Source organism: Populus nigra, chromosome 6 (assembly GCF_951802175.1).
Source record: "Populus nigra chromosome 6, ddPopNigr1.1, whole genome shotgun sequence".
Lineage (NCBI taxonomy): Eukaryota > Viridiplantae > Streptophyta > Magnoliopsida > Malpighiales > Salicaceae > Populus > Populus nigra.
The window spans coordinates 5,164,558-5,186,147 of NC_084857.1; the positions used below are offsets into that span (position 1 = coordinate 5,164,558).

Here is a 21,590-nt window from a genome sequence, read left to right on the forward strand (position 1 = left end):
ACTAATTAGTGGGGGCTTTTAATTTAACGAAGTTTCGTTGCACCACAAGGAGCTCCTCACGTCCAACGATGCCGGAAATTCATATTCTGATTTGTGTCCCTCTATTCATTAAACACAACACTGGTGCTAAAACCTATCCAGCCCAGTTAGTAACAGAAAGTAGTCCAATTAGAAAATGTTATCGCGGTGCTCCTCGGAACGATGTTGGCAATCCAATTAGAAAGCGGCATAATTGAGGATAATATCAACATGAACACAGAAGGATTTCTTTATCAGCAATAGAATGATGATTATATAGAGATTTATACAAATTAGTTCGAGTACAACTACGACTCGTACAACCTGGAACCTATAACTTGCTGCCTTCTGCGATACTGTAAGAGATATACAAAATTATGAGCCAAAAAATGGAGCAAAAAAGCAAAAGACAAAAAATCAGTATGAATGAGCCTGCACAATTTCCTTGCATGGTGCAGGGAATGACTTTCTAATTTTTTCACTATGAGGTTTATGCTCGTATCTTCAGACTTGAATCACATTCTCAAGTCTCCAAAGCAACATTCTAACTTTCTGTATTGCTCACACGCTCCTTGGAACAAAAGACTGCACCATCTCAATCATCAATATCTTGGACCCACGCTAAATCTGCAACCAAGACGACATCACACTAGAATTAGATCCATGTAAATTACAATAAAACAGATTTATATCCACACGATAACAAGAGTTGTAGCAAGCTTCGATAACAAAACTCGTGCATGTGTGCATAAAGGGACTAAGCATGTGAGAGAAGGTAGGGAGATAGAGAGACCTTGAAGTACAGATTCCACAGCCGCATTTGGGACAAGGAGCCCAACAATTCGCTTGTAATCTGTGGTAGTTTCTAAACGCACAACACGGAGTCGCTTTTGGCTTTGACGAGCCTGAAGAGAATATTACTTGAGGTTTCAATTTATCTCAATGGCAATTACATCAGATTGATAGTTCATTCCATGAGCTGATTCTTTAATAAAACATTTCTTTGCTGCAAGTATTAATGGCAGTGACATGCTTTGAACAATTTATAAAAATACCCCTTCGTATTAACAGGCAATGCTAAAAGGAAACAAACTGAATGTTTGGTTTCTTCTTGTGGAATAGAATCAGGGACAATGTAAGAAAATCCTGACAATAAATGATTTGGTTGAAGTCCCATAAAAACAAATCAATTCTCATAAATTCTCCATTTTATTTTAAAAAGAAAATTTTAAGCACAGGGCAGTGATATAAAGAGCTTGACCATGCATGGAAATCACAGCACACTTCAGTGTCTTTGTTTATGGTTCCTTCCACGTGATATTCTAGAACTTGTGTTAACAATGCGATACATTGCTCAGTTGAGTCAGCATGCATATATTTCTAATACCTAAAAAAGATCCACTCCATAACCAACAGCTGCTTTTCATAGTTATCAAAAAAAACAAAGGAAGAAGGAAGAAAACTGACCCAAGCTAGGAATCAATTAAGAAATTAACCTATCTTTCCACCTCATTCCTCATGTGTATCTCTCCTCCAGACAAGTAGATCAGACTTCATAGAGCATTTTCCAAATTATTGATTAAACCTAGATCCATCGAGAGAGCACCTAACTCGAACATAAGCAATTTTGGCACTACATAATAAATGACCCTCTTGCAAATTCAAAAGTGTTGCCCTCAGAAAGAAACTCATGGAATAAAATAGCAACTGCATAACTAGTAGAATGCAGTAAAAAAATTTAGATTTCAGTGAAAGTGCCACAAAGTCAAAAATCTCGAAGAGGATCGATACATGTAAAACTGACACTCCTGGCTCAAGCGTGGTCTATAGCAGAAAGGACAAAATTGAAAAATGAGCAAGGTAGCATTTACTAAACATCATGTTCATGGGAATTAGAAATCATTAAGAAGCCCTGCATTACCTGCTTAGAAAGGGCTTTCTCGATAGTGCCCCAAACAGGAAGAATAAGACCACCCAAAACATTTACTTCCTGCTGTCTTCTGCCAACTGTACAAAAGTTTCCAAGCTTACAGTTGGGGCCATGCATGCACTGCAGGAAAAATTAACAGTAAGCTAAGGTAAGAACTGCAGGGTAACAGAAGAATTAGCAAAAAAATTATGCACCAAGTGTACATGGAGGAAATAGTCAGTTCAAGAAGAAAATTATTTAGATTCCAGATTGATCAATACGATTATGAATGCATCACAGCAAAAGTGGGATTCAAGAAGTCACACAGTATCAAGACATGCACATTTCACTTAGGCATGATTTTGTTGGACTACATTACAAGGGGACAGTGGGATACTATCAGCAAGGAGTATCAATAACATTAATCAATCAAAGCTAAAATATTCCACCAAATTCTCTCCAAGTCACTTCCCTTGTTTCAGAGTCCTAAACTTTCCACATGGTATTATCAATTAACTCCAGTATATAATTCCCCATTTAAGTAGGAACACATTACAAACTGGAAAGTTTGCAAGGAAGATATTAAATTTGAATATTCACACAAGACTTGTCTCCGACTGCTGAAACGGAAGTTGGAAGGTCGAAGCTGGCATCCAATTCATTAACAATTTGAACACACAGGATGAAGAGAAATCCACATCAAAGAACAAAACTCATCTTTCCATGTCCTAAAATGGTTGTTCACAAAGAAAAGTCAGCATAAAATGCAATTAATTTTCATCACCGGTCAATCTATCATGTTAGCATTGCAGTTATGCTATATTTGATATTGCAAAATACCAATGCTAACAGCATTTATCATCTGAACATATATTCAACACCTTTTTGTACCTGTTTAGATGAAACTTCATATTCATCTTCCCAGCCACTACGAGCTTTCTCTAACGACAGCAATTTTCTATATTTGTTTTTCAACTCTGCCAGAGGCATTTCCCTGGAGAAAGAAAGAAGGGGTTAGTGAACACAATAGATTCAATATAAGCTTTGACTAAGCCTGGTGATATTTGATACCTTACCGACTCCCCAACAGCAGGTCTGACAATCTTAAACATTCCAGAAGCAGAGCTGAAGCAATGAAATAAACAAAGACACTGAAAGGATGAATACAAGAACAATAAAATAGCAAAGCACCTAATATTAATAGCAGCAGAAGTTTCTAAAACACATGTATCCTAGCACTGTGAAATGGAGATCAGAGAAGTTGATGTTCATTTTGTGGCAAAATTACCACTATGGACTTGTATTAATGCCTCCAGTCAAATCCTTCATTTACATTTCTCACCTCTTTTCCTATCTTTTTTACAGTGAAGAAATCTTGTAGCTAAATTGGAAATACTTCATCGAAAATCAGTTCCTCTCCAAGCTACAGTGGTCAAACATCCAGAAACTCAGGCTAGAGTTGATTTCCTTAAACCTCAGTGGACTACTGGAGTTTTGATTCACTTGCCCTCTTTGGCTTCATACTTTCTTTAATCAAAGAGTAATATTTTCAAGGGAATCAACTGATTTGTGTCATAAAAATTTACGATTCACATAATAAAAACTTTACAATTCACAAATAATAAACAAAGAGGTGCAGTCAAATCTAGCAATACCTTTCAAATGCTAAAATAAAGTGACGTCTTCCTAACCACTCCCTCTTAGATTCATAGAATCCATCATTCAAAGAACTGAGCCCATCCTTTTGCTTCTCCTCGAGCATGGTACTTGCAGACTAGCATTAATGAACATTTACAAATTTTACAGTTATTTATCAAGATGTAATCTAGCATTCACCATTCAGAGTTAAAACATGCATGCATACAGAAAACAGAAGAAAGAAGAAAAACACCTCCCATGTGATTCCACGGTCCAGAGTAAAAGTAAACAGAACAGTTGATGCCCCAGACATTTGATCAATGTGAACAGTCTGTAAGATAAAAGTCAACATCACTGGTTGAGTAAAGCCAGTAAAGGAACAAGAAGAAAGTATACCTTGGGAGTTCCTTGTAATTCTATAATGTTCGCTTTCATATCAACAATCCCAGAATCAAGATTCCCTTCAATGCGTGCATTCTGAACAAGAAGATCTAGGATACTGACGAACAAATCAAACAGCCTGCAGTGAAAAGCGGTTTAGTGGATTAAATTTATTTCTGACTGCAACAAGCAATCATTTCTCAATCAACAAAATAGAAACCTATTTTGAATATCAGGTGGCAGTCCTAAGATCCGATTGAGGAAACGCCCAACATCGTGCATGTCTGAATCAATTATACGTCCAGACAACTTTCCATAGTCTTTCCCATTACCTATATAAAATGTGGGAATTTAGAGTTATAATTGTTACAAAAAAAATGATGATTAAAGAGGATAAAACGGTAAAAATGATGGCATAATAACGAAAATAAAATTAGTGAACTGTGAAAGTATATTCTGACAGTTCAATTCAAGAAAAAGTAGGGAGAAACAGGAATGCACAAGAAAAAAAATACCAAGAACAGAGTCTCTAACTATTCCAACAGACACAAGAGCAGCTTTTGCCTTCATTATAAAATCTTGAACTGTCTCTGGCTTTTCAGATGAACATCCAGGAGGCACAACTGGCAGGGTATCCTGAAAATTGAATTTTAATTATTCCCAACAATACCTGGCACTCCATTTTTCCACTATAAATCTAGCATGAAGAGAAATACTAAAATATTATCAAGAAAAAGGTGATGAACACCTGCTCCATAATCCCTCTATACATCACCGTCAAAGCCTTTTTCCCATACGCACTATCATAATTGTAAGCACTCAATGAAGGCCCTGCCCTGAAAAGCATTTACACATAGTGAGACATACAATCAAGCAAAAGACATCAATGATAACTGCTATTGTTCCCCAGAGGATAAAATATCCAAGTTACCTGCGGTCGCCCTGTGTTAAAGCCCCAAGAGATTCCAATCTCTTGGCGACAATAGATGCAAAGCGGCGTTCTCCACCAAGATTAGTAAATAATAGCCTGCCAAAGGGGAGAGAGAGAGAGAAAGAGGTATGTTTTTGGCCCAACAATTTATGATGTCGACTTTACGCTTTGCAACTATTAAGCATCTATTTGTTAACTCTACTACTTTCAAACAAAACTGAAGACAAAAGTTTTATTATTCTGGTAATAAACATCAGCAATGACCAAAAAGGCATGATCAGATCAAATAACCATGGTTTCAGAAACTGTAGCTTAACCCTATCCAAAGAAATCTTAATTTTTACCCACCCATTGTGTAAAATAACAATCTTTCTCAAGGCTTCACCCAAATTCTAACTTTGCCCCATCTTTGTTTTGGTAGCACGTTCAGCCTCAACCATTTGCCTCGCTAGCAACTTCTATCTTCTGCCATCTGATATGACCTCTAACTTGCTATACACACACAATTCCATAATTTCCTTCAAGAACTTCGTTTAATATAATCATAATGCCATGGATAATTTTGTGTGCATTGTCAAGCACTATACTACATCAAGTCTCCCAGCTTCATGCTCACCATTTAGTCATGTATGTATGAAAAGGGAATCACCTCAAGTAGCTCAGAAGAAGGCTTCTCCAGTTGTTATTGAGACAAGTTAGCAGAGCTTATAAGCACTTACTACCTCACCTACCTAATTTGAAGTTCATGCCAACCCTCCTCCCTGCGCTTGGATTATTTTATCAACTGAAACTAACCTAAGCCCACACCCAAAGATCCCCAAGTCCCCAACTACTATTTTAACATTTATAAAATTACGAACAATATGCTTTTTTAAATCATTCACTCTTGAAGAGCCAAATGGCTAGCAGACATGACAACTATAAAAAAGTTGGGGAAGTAAGCTTAGGAATTTTACATTTAATATAAAACAAAATAAAGTAAAATATTAATTCAAAAGGTTGAATATTTAATATGACACTTGTATACTGATGCAATGAGAAAATCAAATAGATGAAAGAGAATTAAACATGCATGGCCCGGCCTACCTATACATGGGCGCAGAAGCTTGATTTGATCGGTGTGTTCTTCCAAATTGTTGAATTGCTCGGTCAGCACTCCAAGGAAGTTCTAGAGTTAAATGAACCCTTCTTTTCTGTTGGTAGAAATGTCATATAGCACTTAATGAGACAATTACTTACAAATTGTGCAAATTACAAAAGCAGAACAAGGCAGAAATAATTTTTTTTTCTGTGGATAGAAATGTTGGCACCTAATTGGAAGTGAGACAACTTTAAAAAATTTACAAATTATACAAAGCAGAACCATGCAGAAATGAGACGAAGATGCCAAAGAATCATGCAAAACAATCAACTTTAGAGATTTTCAAAGAGCAATACCAAGCAAACAAAAAAAATTCAGAGCATTGGGCACACCTGATTTTTTGCTCTTCTGTCTGCCTGTAAAGACACACCAGCTGATCCAGCTTCAGAAATTATAGCAACCAATTTCTTACCATCCATGAAAAGCTGCTTCTCATGCATGTTGACCATTTCCATGCTGACATCCTTTCTAGAGTAAAAAAAACAGAAGCAAAAACAGTCATGTGGAATGAAATCAAACAATAAGTGAAAGGGGAAACGCACAGCAACTTACGAGTTTCGTGGCAGATAAGTTACACCTTTTCCACTGGTGGCCCTTACAAGCATGCCTCTCCTCCCAGTCATTTCAGAAATTTTATCAGGGCCTCCAAGCTGCAAATATTAAATGCTCGGTCAACAAGGGTTTCTTTATTTCCAAAGGAAGAGAATATTATTAGATCAAAGTGAAGAGAAGATTATAACATGCAGAATAAGACATCATCCACGACAGAATAAAAGAACCAGAAAAAAAAGAGCTTCCTAACAGATTTACATATCAACCAGGGTAATGGAAAAGCTTACTGAGTTATGTGAAGTTATTTGAAAATATCTGTGACCCTATGATATTCCACAGGTAACCGGAAACATAAAACTTATAAAAACACACTTCCTTTTATCTCCAGAAGGGAAAAAACAAAAATAACAGACAGGAGAAGAACCATGAACTTGAGACTACATAACTAAGGTAACATTTGATATTGAAGTTTGCAAGGACTATAACACAATTTCACTGCATTGTGACTCAGCAACGCAGCAAAAATCAGTGCCCATTTAGTAATGCTATATAAATAAAAATACACTAGAAGAGTTTGTTGTCACTCTCCATGCCCCCAGAGCCCAGTGAAAGGGGAAATTTTCGTTATAAAAGCAAAAAATTCGTACAAATTAAAACTTTTTACAGGATTTGATAACTTGTCAGGAAAACAAGCGTTAGCTATAAAAAAAATATGACAAAATGTTGAATGTGGGTTTGCTTGTCAGTAATGTATGTAGATCTAGGCTTACATACAGCACACCATAAATATACATACAAGTATGGGTGTGCAAGTGTATTAGAGAGAGAGGAGAGTCAGAATGTGGTCGCTACCTGATCAATAATATCATCCAAAGGATTGTTTGGAAGATCCAAGGATCGAATTATCTCCAAAATTTTTGATTTGCGTTCCAAAGCTGTTTCATACCTAATATCAAGTTCGTAAATTATATAATGATGCTTTTAACAAATTGGTGATTTAGAAACACCATGACCATCAGCAGCCCAGATGAGAAAAGTAATCGTAGAAGGTAAAATTACTAAGAAACAGGAAAAACTAATTAGCTTCCACAAGATAGGCTACCTCTTTGTAAGTTCAACAAGATACGCATGCTGTTGTTGAAGAAACTCTTCTGTTTTTTCCTTGCACGAATGACATGACCAGTCTTCAGATACTACATCTGTAACAGGTGGCACTAAACATGAAGGATGGACCAGTTGTCCACAACAAGAACATTGGAGCAATTTCTTCCTTCCCTGCGGTTAAAATTTTATAAATAATAGCACCTTACTGATATCAAAACCACAAAAAAAATCAGAAACTACCTCTTCTGAATTGCATATCTCGCAGATCTGAAACTCATCATCAGATCCATTGGATTCACCTCCAGAATCAGCTGCATTGGCAAAAAAAGAAATTAGGAAGGGGGGAAAAAGCAATTTCAGAGTTTGCATCTTAGCATACAAGAGAAAATCCCTCCAGACTTGAGCAGTAAAGCCCCATATTGCTAAGAAATAAAAAAAATGGCATCAATAAATTTGGCAGGTGAGTTTACTAATTAAGGAAAAGGTAATGCACTCAACAAGGACACAAGGACGTTCACATGAAAAGACAGAACATATAAGAATAAAACCATACAAGAGCATTAAAAGGTTCAGACACTAGATTTCTTCTCTCTCTCTTTTCTTCAACAATGAAGATCAGTCATGTACCAAGAATGCAAGCAAGAAGCATCATTTTGCAAACCCATGATATAACAAAAGAGAGAATCACGTTTGGTCCATGGTTACTGCAATAAATCAATTAATGTCAGACTTCAGAAAACTTACTTCCAAACCCTTCATCAAAGTCATCATCACTCTCAGGTTTCCATCTTGCAGCTTTTCTGACTCTCCCTTTCGATGAAACACCAGGTGTTGCAGAGTGCCTCTTCCGTTGAAGTTCCTTTACACCTTCCTCTCCTACATAAAACAAGAAAGCAAACTCCATAATCCATATAAGCCGTAATGCATAAGGTTCAATTAACACAAATCATAAACACATAATTACCTTGTTGCTCTGGTTTTTCAGGCAGAGGATAATTTTCTTCCACAAATTTCAGCAGCAACTCTCGAGGACCAGAAATAAAATCATCAAGTTCAGAACCCTGCTCAAGAAAGCATAAATGGCATTCAAATAAGAAACTAAATGATGCCAACTGGAAGAATCACATGGAAATGCATGCACCACATCAATGAATAAATGACATGCGCACATATTTTGAAACAGCTTCCTCAGTTCGAGCCTCCCCAGTACTCTGTAGGCCAATAACAACACACTTTTCTTCTGTCAATGCTTGCTTAGCTATTCTTACAGCAGCAGGCACCTTAGCTGACATGCACATGTGTCTAAAGAAGCGCTGCCACAAAATGAATGAATGAATGAATGAAAAAAATTAATTAGAATAACTTGTCAAACAATAAAATAAGCATTTTACAAAAAGAGGATCAATGAAAAACATTTAAACCACAAGGGAAGGCCAAACCTGATGGCTTGACCAATATACTCTCCACAATTGACTAGAGTTAGGTTTGTCATTGGTGAGAAAGGTGCTTGCTGAAAGCAACTCCACTCGTAACTCTGCCCAAAATTCTGCTGCTTTTTTGTACATGTCCTAGGCAATTCAGAATCCAATATGAGAAAACTCGAGGGATTATTTATCAAAAAAAGAAAAGAGAAAAATCAAGAGATTCAGGGGAACTACAGGTGCAATAAAAACAGGGAAAAGGCAATGCTTTATTAGGTGTTGATAGTCCCCACCTAGGAGATTCTGAATCCAGTTAGTAGGGATCAGTGGAAAAACTAAAGTTCCTATAAACTAAAGGAATGGATGAGTGACAGAAAGGAACATTCAAACACCACATTCCAGATGAGGTCCGAAACTTCGAACGAGGAGTTCTCATCCTTCCCCACAAGTGAGAAGTCAACAATGATACATAGGAAAGTAATTTGCTAAAAATTCCCACTTTTATTGGACAGCTATTTCAAATCAATTGATATTAACAAACAGATATTGTCCACAACGCTACAGAAACCTCGCCCAAAAATTTGACAAGGCACTTAAAGGACAGAGGCCCTGTTAATAAATCCTATTCGGAGTGTCATTCTACATTCTTAGCACATTAAATTGGTGGGTTCAACGCGTTCTTGGCCACATGGAGTATGAGGACAATCAGCTGGGAAAAAAGAACAAAGACCAGAACCAAGCAGGTAAATAAGTAAAATAGCAGGGCATTTTGCAGGGTTACAAATCTAAGGTTGTTCTGTCCAGAAATGAGATTGACTGACCTAAATATGGTTACCTAAATATAACCTCTCTTTACCTTCCACGCTACTTGGTTTGTTGAGAGCATAAAATTGGCCACAAAAAAAATATGCTAAAATGATTTGCTGACGATGTCTAAGCTATCAGCATATTTAAGAATAAAAAACAAAATTGAATAAGTAACAAACAATGTCGAACTGCCCTGCTATTTAAAACATCTTGTGGAGCAATGTGAAAGAAAAACATCCAGCAGAACTTGGTCTGGAGCATCAGACCAATTTCAAAATTCATGGCAAGCAAACAACATCAGCTTGCTCAAAACAATATATTTGGCATGGAAACACCATACACAGTGCTTTTATTTGGACATGTTAACAGCTCTGTGGTGCAAAGAGTAAAGAAGGAAAGGGGGAGATCAAAAAAGACCAACTATAGTTAAGTGAATTCCAGGAAGTAAAGTATAAAAAAAGGTCAAAATCATAATCATAGCTCATATAGATCCTTGGAAGGCAGTAACAATTTCGACCATCAACTCGTATGTCTCATACTGGAAAGCCAATTGATGCTTCTTACCATCATCTCAGGTTCTAAGGGCGCTTCAACAATTTCAAACTCCGCCCCTTTATAGCTAAGGGTACGACATACATACATTCCCCTGAAAATCAGAAGTTGATGACAAATTATATAATAAATTCCTAAAAATAAATCTAGTTTACAAAATCATTTCAACCATAACAACCTTGCTTTCATGTCCATGGCAACAAGTTCCAATGCTCCAACACCACCTTTTTCAAGAACACCTGCAAAACTATTATTTAGCTAACTTTGAATGGTGAACATCGTATTTAACTAGTGACATAGAAGCAGCAAAAACAAATCATCGAGAAAATGCCCATAGTGGAGATTTATGGAAGCTTAACACACAAACACACAGAAGAGTTCCAGAACAACAAGCAATGAGCATATAATATCAAGCGAATCAATCAGCAGCAGCCTGCAGATACCAAAATTTATGGTTATATCATCTGGTAATTTCAATAATATGATTCTTGATAACTAAATGCAAATATCTCAGTGTGTTCTAATTATTTGCTCTTCTTCTAAGTTCTTAATTATCATTATAATATGTAGTTTCTTGACACAGCCTAGCATCTAAGATATAAAAACTTTCTTTGATGGTCACCTCCAGAGTCCCAACACAACTATATCAAAACACAAATAACTCAAGATATGACAAATATTAGTTTCTCTTTACTATGTAATCTTATGGAAGAAGTTAGATCTTTCTTCATTCTTTTTCATTATATCCAGTGGTGTTCTAGAAATTGCACCTAATGTTATATACCTAGAGAATTATGATGATTGTTTCAGATATCCTACACTCTTTTTCTCAGGAGCTTTTTGTGGCTTAAGTTCAATATATTATTCGTGCATTTTGTTCAAGGTTAATTCAATACTAGACAAATTATAGCTCCTTTACTTGAGTCTCTATCTCCCTAGATTAATCATTATGATTGAGCAACTGTAGGATTAAAAGGAACGAGCACTGCTGCTTATGCACAAAGCATATCGCTTTGTTGCCAGAAACCCTCCCTACTGAAAGGCGATCCTCTAAACCTCACCTTGACATGTAGAGAAGCACACAAGCATTTCAATTATACAGCCTTTACAATTGACAGTTAAACAGATGAATTTATGCCTGCATGGGCACATTTATGAAAGCGAGAGAGAGGAGGGAGGGAGTTTAGCAACTAACTCATGCCTTCCAAATAGGATCTTGAAACACATGCATACAAACTTTTCAACAAAGTAAACAACAGCAGATTCAATTATCCAATAGAGAAGGAAAAAAATATTAATATGATTTATGAATAATGTTCCTATAACAGTTAGCATTATAAAACTAAACCTTTTGGTGGGAGATCAATTAGGCCTCTACCATTTATGTACTCAACTATACTATTCTACTGCTTCCAACTAAAACCAGTTTTCTTTTGTAACTGAAATTCTTCTAACTCAAACATCATCTTACCAAAGCTGAACAAAATAAAAAATGTGGCACAGACAATATGCATACAGAAATGATAGAGGAACATAAGAGAGGGGAGCTAGGAATAAAATGCATGAACTTATCACACCTAGAAACTTCTGGAAAACATCAAAACATGTTCCATCTCCCCAAAGACCAAGCCTGACCATATAACCCATATTTCGGGGCTCAGATGCACCGGTGGCTGAGCAATAGATAACACGTGCTCCAGGAAGCCGGGCCTGTTATATTGGAACATGAATATTGAAAGTTAAGATCTCGGGGAAACCTGGTTTAATCATCCAAAGCCACTTTGCAATAACAAATAGCATAGCTAACCATGATCATTACTCCAAAATATTTTAAAGAAACAGAAGCATCAACCAAACTTGTGAATGTTTGTGTGATATATGGCATAGCAAGTGTGACCATAGGCGTGTCCATGCACATCCACCAGCATGATTTCCTGAGCATGTCAGCTTTTTTGTGTGTGCACATGCACATGAGAATAGAAGCATAGAAGAAATAAATAGAAATGCATTGCATGCAATCCAACAAAAGAAATCATCAAAACTGAAAAAGACCCTTGGAGGCTTAACACAATTAGCAAGCGGTTTTGCTCCCCACATTATCCTCTAGCATTTGAATCCTAGGAGAGAGCATAAGAAAATAATTCTTATGAATTCACTAGTCTAAGTGTGGATGGCCGCCGTAAGCCCCAACTAAGGAGGGATCAGAAGAAGAAGCCTTTCTTCCATCCCCACTTAATAGTTCCCATTATACCTTCATAAACAGAAACCAATAGTTCTTTTAAAAAGGAGTGATACACACTTGGCAACTGCAAACTTATGCCATGAGTTCTTGGAATAACAATTTCCGTAACACACCATCTTCCATGGTCATGTCATAACCATAAACGTTTCCTGTGTACATTTGTCCTTTTCACATATAGGAAAATTTAATAGCTTAAATCACTATAATAATTTAATGGAAGTGAAAACTGTAAGAAGAAACCTCTAAATTTTTTATAAAAAAAAATCTTAAATACCACCAGAAAGGTATTCACATGATTAGATTACAGAGACGAATGATGATACCTACATTGTACAGACATAAATGAGAAAATCCCAAACACCTAGTAAAAAGGAAGTGCAGAACAGGCAAGGAAAAAATCTTCTCAGGAAATCAGTTTCAAGGACAAACCTGAATATCAAGAACTGCTTCACCTGTCCGTGTGGGTTGACTTCCAGCTTCAGGTATCAAATTTTTTGCTTTGTGGCACTACAATAAAGCCATTGATCCTTAGCAATGAAAATTATAAGGATGTATTGAAACACAGCACTCAATGAGTCAGTCAAATAACAAAAACTTTGCAAGGTCTGACTGTCAAAGTGACAAACTTCCAAAAGAAGTATACTACCTCATCAAATATTAGAAGACCATCAAATCCTGATCCACACCACTGCACAAGCTGCTGCAGACGAGAACGACCTTTTTCAGAAGATGCAATGAGGCTACTGTATGTCAAAAATACAACACCCTCTCGGACCCCAACAGACTTCGAGTCAAGCTTAGAATAGGGCAGCTTGTTCAAAGCATGTACTGCATGGAGAAATAGGAAGTATTACGTTGGTTTTTCCATTTATGGATTACAAGATAATAACAGCAGATTGTATTTAAAAATCTCATATTCGCAGCCAAAAGCCAAGTATAAGCAAATGATATTTTGTCACAAAAGAGTTTATCAGCAGCTCTCAAGTTTGGGTTTCAGTTTTAAGTGATTATGTATCCTCTGCCACTTCTTTATCAAACTACTTCTACACATCCTAACACCCCAACTAGCTCAACCATGCCAACAGATTACCAAAATCACTAGAATTAAACTTCTTACTTCCAACAAAGGTAGTTAACAATAAAAAAAAGCAACCTTTTAGCATTTAAAACAGCCATGTTGAAATAATATGATTCTACCCAGCTTTAGTATGCTTTATTGATATAATTCTCTCCGATGGTCTTTGGAGGGGTCTGAAATTTTTTTAAAAAAATTTCATGCCATCTCCCCCAAAATGAACATATTAGTTTTTTTTATATAATATATCATATCTGGAAAGCTAACTTCCCAACAAAGTTAATGCTATCATCTGGACTGTTTCTCAAGGTGATAATAATGAATTGTTACAGATTAGAGGACCTCACAAGACCTTATCTCCTGATATTGGCGTAATGGGTCACCAAGTCTCACAGTCATTTGTTTTTACATTGTCCAGTGGTTTGGGAAATGTGAAAAATATCGATCGCTTGTGGTGGTGAGCCTTGGGTATCCCAGTAGGGTGGAAGATTTTCTGCAGGTTTCCTTTATGGGTTTTGGGCGGAGGTATGTTTATGGAATTTGTACAATGAATGCAGTCTTTCAGAGGATTGGCTGGAGAGAAATGCAAGAATTTTCAGGAATCAACTTGCTTCCACTAATTTGTTATGGGATAGAATAGTTTTCTTTGCATCCTTATGGTGTGTCACGCTTCTAGCATGTTTAGGGGAAGTATCATTAATTGACACTCAACTGAGATTTGGCTGCTTTAGTTTTGTAATCTTTTGCTTTGTTTGTTTGCTGCGCCCTTAATTTGGACATTGTCTTATCCTCCATTTTGTGATTGTACTTCTACTCTTTTCAACATTTACACAGTTTCTTTTATATTAAAAAAAAATCACTAAAAACAGAACTTCAATATTCCATTTTTTGAACCTTGTTAAAGAAGAAAGTTAAAATCATTGCCCGAGTATATTCACACTATGATAGTTTATAATTTGCAGTGGTAATCTATCTATTGCAACTCACTGGGAAACAATTGAGCAACAAAAAAGTACTTGGTTCATATTTATAATTTTTCTGTCTCCTGTATATAATTTAGCTTTTCCAAGTATTTCAAACCAGATTTTGCAAGAATCAAATGATCTCATTGCAATTTAAAATGGCATAAACATCCAAAGCAATCACCAGTAACACTTGAAACAGAACCATAGTCCACAGTCCACACATTACAACAACATTAGGGAGAACTTTCATTATCAAAACTTAAAGAGAATGCAATTAATCAAAAATCTTACTGTTACAAGGATTCACTACTAAGAGAAACTTCTCTATCTACTTTACTATGCTTTTACAGATAGAATAAAACATTTGCATACATGTAAACGTTGTGCAATGAGATGATCACTACTCAGAAATATCCAAACAAGGCAAGGCCAAAAGTGCTCAGTAGCACAAATAAAAGCTAATGTGGAAAATAACAACAAAAAAAATAATAGCAACGATAATAGAAAAACTAAACCCAAATATATTTCCAAATATATTTACTGTATACTCACATCTGATGTTTACGCGTTTGCTCCTCTAATCCATATAAAAATATTGCAGAAGATTTAATTAACAAAACATTTATTCTACCACCAAAGCAAGAAAAATATCCTCTCAGGTCCCTAAACTCTCGTTTTCCAAATTTCTATAACTCCACACATTAAAGAAAACCTTTCCACACCCAATTTTGAACAAATAATTCTGATTTCAAATGGTATGCTACTTCAATCATTAATCCCATATGTTGAATAGCTAAAACAGAATATTATTATTGCATAAAATCATCACATAAGCTAGCAAAGACTTGAGAATTTACCTTCAACATGTGCTGCCCCAACATCATCCAGGTCTCTTCTTGCATCGAACTTCAAGTCTGAACCAACAGAAATCCACCTGTGTAAGAACATTAGAGAAGATGAAAAACATTATAGAACATGGGTTGAAATATGGCATCCTTCCTAGCTGTAAATGCAAATTAATAACTTAACAGTCCAGTAATAGCCACAAAAAAAGAATAGAGGACGAGGATAGATTGAAGGTCTGTATGCAAATCAGTGAGTGTAACCCGAAACTTACAACGCTTTCCTCCTTGCATGGTGCCAGTTTTCCCATATCAAGCCCGCAATTGTCCTACCTTTACCCACACCAGCTCCGTCTCCAATAAAGAATCCAGCCCTGGCACCATTTGGAAGGTGTTGAAGGTGTCTCTGTCATCAAATCAACAATAACTTATAAGTAGTGGCACACATAATCACCTACCATAAGTTCTATTGTAGAAAACAACCTGACATGCATAGACTAATGTCTCAATCTGCAAGCATGACAAAGCCTTTGAACTTTCTAAATCATCCTTGATTTTTAGATCATAAGTGGGCTCAGGTGGCTGCACTGCAGACAAGGAAGAAGTCTCCACAATAGGATCAGGATGAGGTGGTCCAATAGATAGTTTCGGAGGTCTCTGCATAAAGGAACGCATAAACATCAACTAAATTCTACTGCTCAATAACCAAAAACTATACACGAGCCAAAAGTTCAGAAATGCAGAGAATATCACTGCAGAACTTCTAATGTGAAGCTTTTAGAAATAATACTCACATAATCTGTAAAAGTTTCTCCCACAGTGCCACCTTCATCTTCTTCTCTCTCCACTTCAATGGCTACCTGACAGGTTTTAGTGTCAAAAAGGATGAAACAAAGCGGAATATGAACAAGAAAGTTAGCATATTTTCAAATCACCAGTTTCCACAAGACATCCCACAACAGGCCACTCGAATATGCATCTGAGATCTTTTGAATTTTGTTTGGCAGGGTGATGGTGAGAAAAACTTTTTTTATTATTTTTAGATAAGAGAAGGGGCATCCAAGATCTTTTGAGTTTTGTTTGGCAGGATGGTGGTGGAGAAAAACATTTTTAGTTTTAGATAAGAGAAGGGGTGCCAATTTATAAGCCCTAAGCTTTGATTTGGTGGGAATGATGACAAAGCTGGTTGAATATGGATGTCATTTTCCACTTACCAACCTATTTCAGTCCTGGTAGTGATACTTGTTGTTAGAAACGGAGTATTTCTACAACTTTTCAAATTTGTCAGTAGAGACAAGCTTGTTTCTATATTTGCTAGAAATTGTTAATAGCAAGATCTAGGTTCCTATTTTATATATCGGTGCCCAATGTTCCTCAAGCAAATGGATTTCGTTCAAGTTGTTTTCTAATGATATAAGAATGCCTGAGTCTTCCTATTTAGGAGTCCAAGTCCAACTAGGTTACAAATATTTCAAGTAAATAAACATGTTTGTACTCCTTGAATTCAATTGGAAAGTTCTGTGAATAACTTCACTACCTTTTCTCCACACTCACAAAGTGTCACGCTTCCTTCCTGGGAATGATCTTAACTGAGGGTATTCTTCTTTCCTTTCCTGAATTAACCCAGAAATCAACTTTTCAATCGCTCTTTCAGGATCTCTAACATAAATCATCAGAGAACCTTGTAAGAGCATTAAGGTCTTATACTCCCTTCTAACGGGTTTTAGAACACTAAATGAAAAAACACAACCCACTTCTCTTAATTCCCAGTCTCATTGTGTACCAAAAACCTCGCAAGGAAGGTCGTGAAACGAAGAACTCCTGATGTTGAAATTTAGAAGTAGAAGACCTAAATAAGCCACCACGTCACCCAACTGTGAAACGGCAGTGTCGTCCACCCTCTAGTACATTGCCAGCTACAATGCAGCTACTAAAAGCTTAACCTTTTCTTTCTGTTAGCACTTAGCACGCATACATTTCTAGTAATTATGAGTGTTGCCCTTATTCACTACAGCTACTACTGCTTAGAAGCAGCACTCAGCAGAAAGCCCTAATTTTTTAAAATTCAAATAAATTTTACTCCATTTAAATAAATACACGAAAAAAAAATCAGAGAACAATTGATGCAAAACCTCGTTGACTTCTTCGGGGGGAGGAGGAAGAACTGGTCGCGGTAGAGGAGGAAGAGGAAGCACCGCTCGCGAAGGAGGAGGAATAGCAGGAGGAGGAGGAAAGAGCTGTTTAATCTTCGACAAATCAACAGCGAGATCGATAAAACACTGAGGGCACTGAAACCGAGCCAGACCATGAGGAACATTCAAAATAGCCTTGCAATTAGCACAAGGCAGTTGCATCTTGGTCGGATCGACACCATGAGCAGGCGTTTGCAGTTGCGAAGGCGACGTAATTTTATGGAGCATATTGTTATTGTTTTGAGGCGGCGGAGCCACCGCCTTTTTCATGAGCTCAGGCGGCAGCATTTGCGGCATCTTACATGAAGGACATACGAATTCCGTGATTCCGGGTCCGACGGTTAAGATCATTCGGCATCCAGCGCAGCGGACCTGGACGCTGCCGCCTGCAGAGTGAGGTTGTGGTGATGGTTGTGAGGCCAGCGGCGGTGGTGCCGATGGCTGAGTCATAATATAATAATTTATTTTCTGATTGGGTGGAGGTAAGTGGTGGTGTGGAGAAGTAGAACTGGTGGGGATTGGGGCGCGAAGGGGTTTCTGTTGGGAGTTAGAAGGTTTTTTTTTCTCAGTTTTTTTTTTTTATCAGGTCTCAGTTTTTCACTAAAAAAATCTCTGTTTTTTTTATTATTCCAGGAAATGATATTTCGCTGTGGGTGGGTAGTGGACTGATAACCGAACGCGCGTTGCGCGTGATCGGGAGAAGCACTTTTTTCTTATCGGAATAAACTCTGGGAGTTTGCTTTGCTTGTCGGGTAAGATAGTATTCGGAGCGGGGGTTTCTGAATATTACAAATATCTGTATCTTTTTTGAGTTTATCTTGTTAATTTTAATGAGTTAGACTTAATTATAATTAAAATTTGAAGTTTGACAATTAAATTTAAAAATTATTGTAAATTGTAATAAATAATTCAGATTTAATACATAAAAAATCATCAAAATAAAATAATCAGTTGTAAAAAAATAATAGAACACAAAATAATAAATTAAGTTTATTATTATGGAATTTATAAATCAAATTAAGTTAACCATGTCTCAAAAAAAATTATCCATATTTATTTCTTGTATTTTTTATGTAATATTATTTATAATATTTATATTATCTAAATTCAAGTTAAATAATACAAACATTATAAATAAACCGGTTTTTTTTTAACACCCTATGCTGGCGAGCTATGCCTTGTTATTCCGGGCCCTTCCACAAAATTTACAAAATGTGACGTGGACGAAGCATCAATCGTCACCTCCCTGTCATGCTCAGCGAACCGTAAAAGTCGTCGGATCCACCTCCACTGCTCAAAGCCTCTTGGAAAACATATCTCAGCCCTCAGTAATCCTCACAAAACCCTGATGCTGTGTTAGTTTCCGCGGCTATCCGCGTGTTTTCAGGAAATTTAATTTTTTTTTAAAATGTATTATTATTTTTCTAATTATTTTAAAGTCAAGATAAAAAAAAATAAATTTAAAAAATATTATTTTAATATATTTTTAAAAAAATAATTACCATGGTGCCAAACATCTTAAATATATTAAAAGCTTGCAATGATCTATTATTGTTCGCATTTGGATTGTTATTATTATTATCATAATTTCAAACTAACTCTAATTTAATAAAACATGTAAATTTACGCGTTCTATTCTTTGTTTTTTATTTTCTTGTTTTAAATTTTATTTAGAATTTTTAAATTTACTCACTAATTTATCAAATTCTAGCTCAGCATGTGTTTATTTTTTAAAAAATATTTACATTAGGAGATTTGTTTTTGAAATATTAATTTTTGTATTGTTGATGGAATCATTGTATTGCAGTGATTTAATAACATGTTATGAAATGTAGTTATAATTATTTTTTATAATATTTTTTATTTAAAAATATATTAAAATAATATTTTTTATTTTTAAAAAATTATTTTTATACCAACACATCAAAATAAAAAAAATCAAAAAAATATTAATTTAAAATAAAAAATAATTAAAAACAAAAAAAATAAAAATATTTTTAAAATATTAAAACATACAATAACTAATTCGTGCAATAATATTTACAAAGTCACTCGAAACGTTAGTCCACGTCAGAGCATTACTTACGCATCAATGCGTTAACTACAAACATATACGAGTTTATAATGAGTTTGTATGAATCAGCTAAAAAATTATATACAGACTTTATTTATATTGCTTGGTTTCATAGAGTATAATTGGTAGTGTAGTTGCAGTTATTAATCAAATAATTTTTCATATTGAAATGCATATTAATAATATTTTTTTATTTTTTTAAAAATAATTTTTAACATTAGTACATCAAAATGATCTAAAATATACAAAATATATTAAATTTTAATAAAAATAAAATTTAAATTATTTAAAAACACAATTTACAACCGTTTCTAAACGGTTTCATAAAGTTCTCAGTCCACCTTATAGAATATAGATTGGAATCTATCGTCGTCATCCTTTCGGTTTTCAAAAAGTTTTCAAAGTCTTGCCAATTGTTCAACAACTACCAAAAAAAAAAAAACTCACCCTTTTCATTTTCCCACCCCTTGTCTTATTTTTCTCCGAGAAAATTGTCTTTACGATTTTTTTTTTATTTTTTATTTAATATTAAATTTATTTGAAATTAAATTTTGAAATTTATCTTAATTTGCTTTAACAAGATTATTTGGTCCAATGATCAAAATCACAGGTTTTACAAGTTAATATAAATTTACTCAAATTTTAATTATATTTTTTTAATTTTATTATTTAATATCAGATTAACTAAAATTATGCTTTGTAATTTATCTTGATATGTTTTTTATAGAATTATTATATTTTCACGATCCTGATTGCAAATTTGATTATTAACTTAAGTTAACTTGAATCGATTCGGTATATTATTTTGTCAATGTTTTAAAAAATATTATTTTAAATATTATTTTGAGTTAAATTATATTTTTATTTATTTTATTTTTAAATTTATAATGTCGATCGAGTCCTAACGAATTAATCCCTACATGATTTAAATTTTATTTTATATTGAAAAACTTGTTAGCGTGGCTTAAATATTTTCCTCACATTAAAAAAAAAAAAAGATCTATAGCATAGCGTATAACAACGATGTCGTTTATACTGGTTGGCGTTCAAGATGGTCGCATACCCCCATTCGATGTTTTTTATATCTAGAAATGATGCAGTGTTAAATCATTTTGTCGGTACAGTAGCCTCGTGATAATTTACTACGTGCTCAGTGTTTGTTGAAGTAACTTGCGGTTTATGATGGCTAAAAATCAAAAGTATGATGGAAAATTGTTGGATATTGTATATTTTGTTACATATAAATTAATTAATTAGTGAGAGAATAATAAATTAAATTAATTATTTTATTTTATTTTATTTGACACTGGATAATGATTTATACATGGATCAGGAAATTTAATGATCACGCACATAAAAACTATTTGTTATATATTAAAATAAGATAATTAATCAAGTATAATTTGATTATAAATAAATTTTAAATTTTGAGATATTAAATATAATTAATCAAGGGTGTTACAGTTATAGACATGTAAACAATCAAGTAAGTATTTAATAAAAAAAAACCTTATAATTTTCAAATAAACTCCAAATAACTCTGAATTTATATATCCCATGGCTGAAAATTTTCAAATTTATTATTTTTATTGCATAATCATGTCAGGGGAACCACCATCTCCAGGTTCGTATTTGCTGTCCCTCTCTTCTCTTTCAAGGATCCTTATTAACAAACACCATTAAGAGCGTGTTTGGCAGTGTGGTTACGGGTGCTTTTCAAATAACTTTTCGTGCCAAAATGCATGC

The 21,590-nt window shown here is 35.0% G+C and overlaps 1 protein-coding gene across 3 annotated transcripts; it reads right to left on the minus strand.

Moving 5' to 3' along the window:
* Window positions 1-264: 264 nt before the first annotated feature.
* Window positions 265-18,381, minus strand: LOC133696516 (protein FORGETTER 1-like). 3 transcript variants are annotated; one of them, XM_062118726.1, is made up of 32 exons: window positions 17,711-18,379; window positions 16,373-16,438; window positions 16,062-16,235; window positions 15,854-15,984; window positions 15,594-15,670; window positions 13,343-13,524; window positions 13,126-13,203; window positions 12,032-12,164; window positions 10,633-10,693; window positions 10,467-10,548; window positions 9,114-9,242; window positions 8,844-8,987; window positions 8,639-8,735; window positions 8,419-8,550; window positions 7,915-7,985; window positions 7,673-7,845; window positions 7,423-7,516; window positions 6,571-6,668; window positions 6,351-6,486; window positions 5,964-6,070; window positions 4,878-4,973; window positions 4,695-4,782; window positions 4,462-4,582; window positions 4,167-4,278; window positions 3,962-4,085; window positions 3,819-3,896; window positions 3,583-3,701; window positions 2,999-3,052; window positions 2,819-2,921; window positions 1,940-2,068; window positions 812-923; window positions 265-645 (listed from the first exon to the last, which is right to left on the minus strand). In XM_062118726.1, the coding sequence occupies exons 1-32, from the start codon at window positions 18,218-18,220 to the stop codon at window positions 614-616; spliced, it is 3,843 nt and encodes a 1,280-aa protein (XP_061974710.1). In that variant the 5' UTR covers window positions 18,221-18,379; the 3' UTR covers window positions 265-613. The 3 variants fall into 3 exon arrangements, with proteins under 3 accessions (XP_061974710.1, XP_061974712.1, XP_061974711.1); XM_062118728.1 differs by having other exon boundaries at window positions 16,373-16,434; window positions 17,711-17,782; XM_062118727.1 differs by lacking the exons at window positions 265-645; window positions 812-923; window positions 1,940-2,068 and having other exon boundaries at window positions 2,882-2,921; window positions 3,004-3,052; window positions 17,711-18,381.
* Between the last annotated feature and the right edge of the window lie 3,209 nt (window positions 18,382-21,590).

Bases quoted from the DNA above. Each gene is read 5' to 3' on its own strand.
- LOC133696516 (XM_062118726.1), bottom strand. From the start codon at position 18,220: ATGACTCAGCCATCGGCACCACCGCCGCTGGCCTCACAACCATCACCA. The intron at 16,236-16,372 runs GTGAGTATTATT...TCCTTTATGCAG, and splicing joins GAGAAACTTTTACAGATTAT to AGACCTCCGAAACTATCTAT. The intron at 7,986-8,418 runs GTAAGTTTTCTG...TTGCCAATGCAG, and splicing joins CTTTGATGAAGGGTTTGGAA to CTGATTCTGGAGGTGAATCC.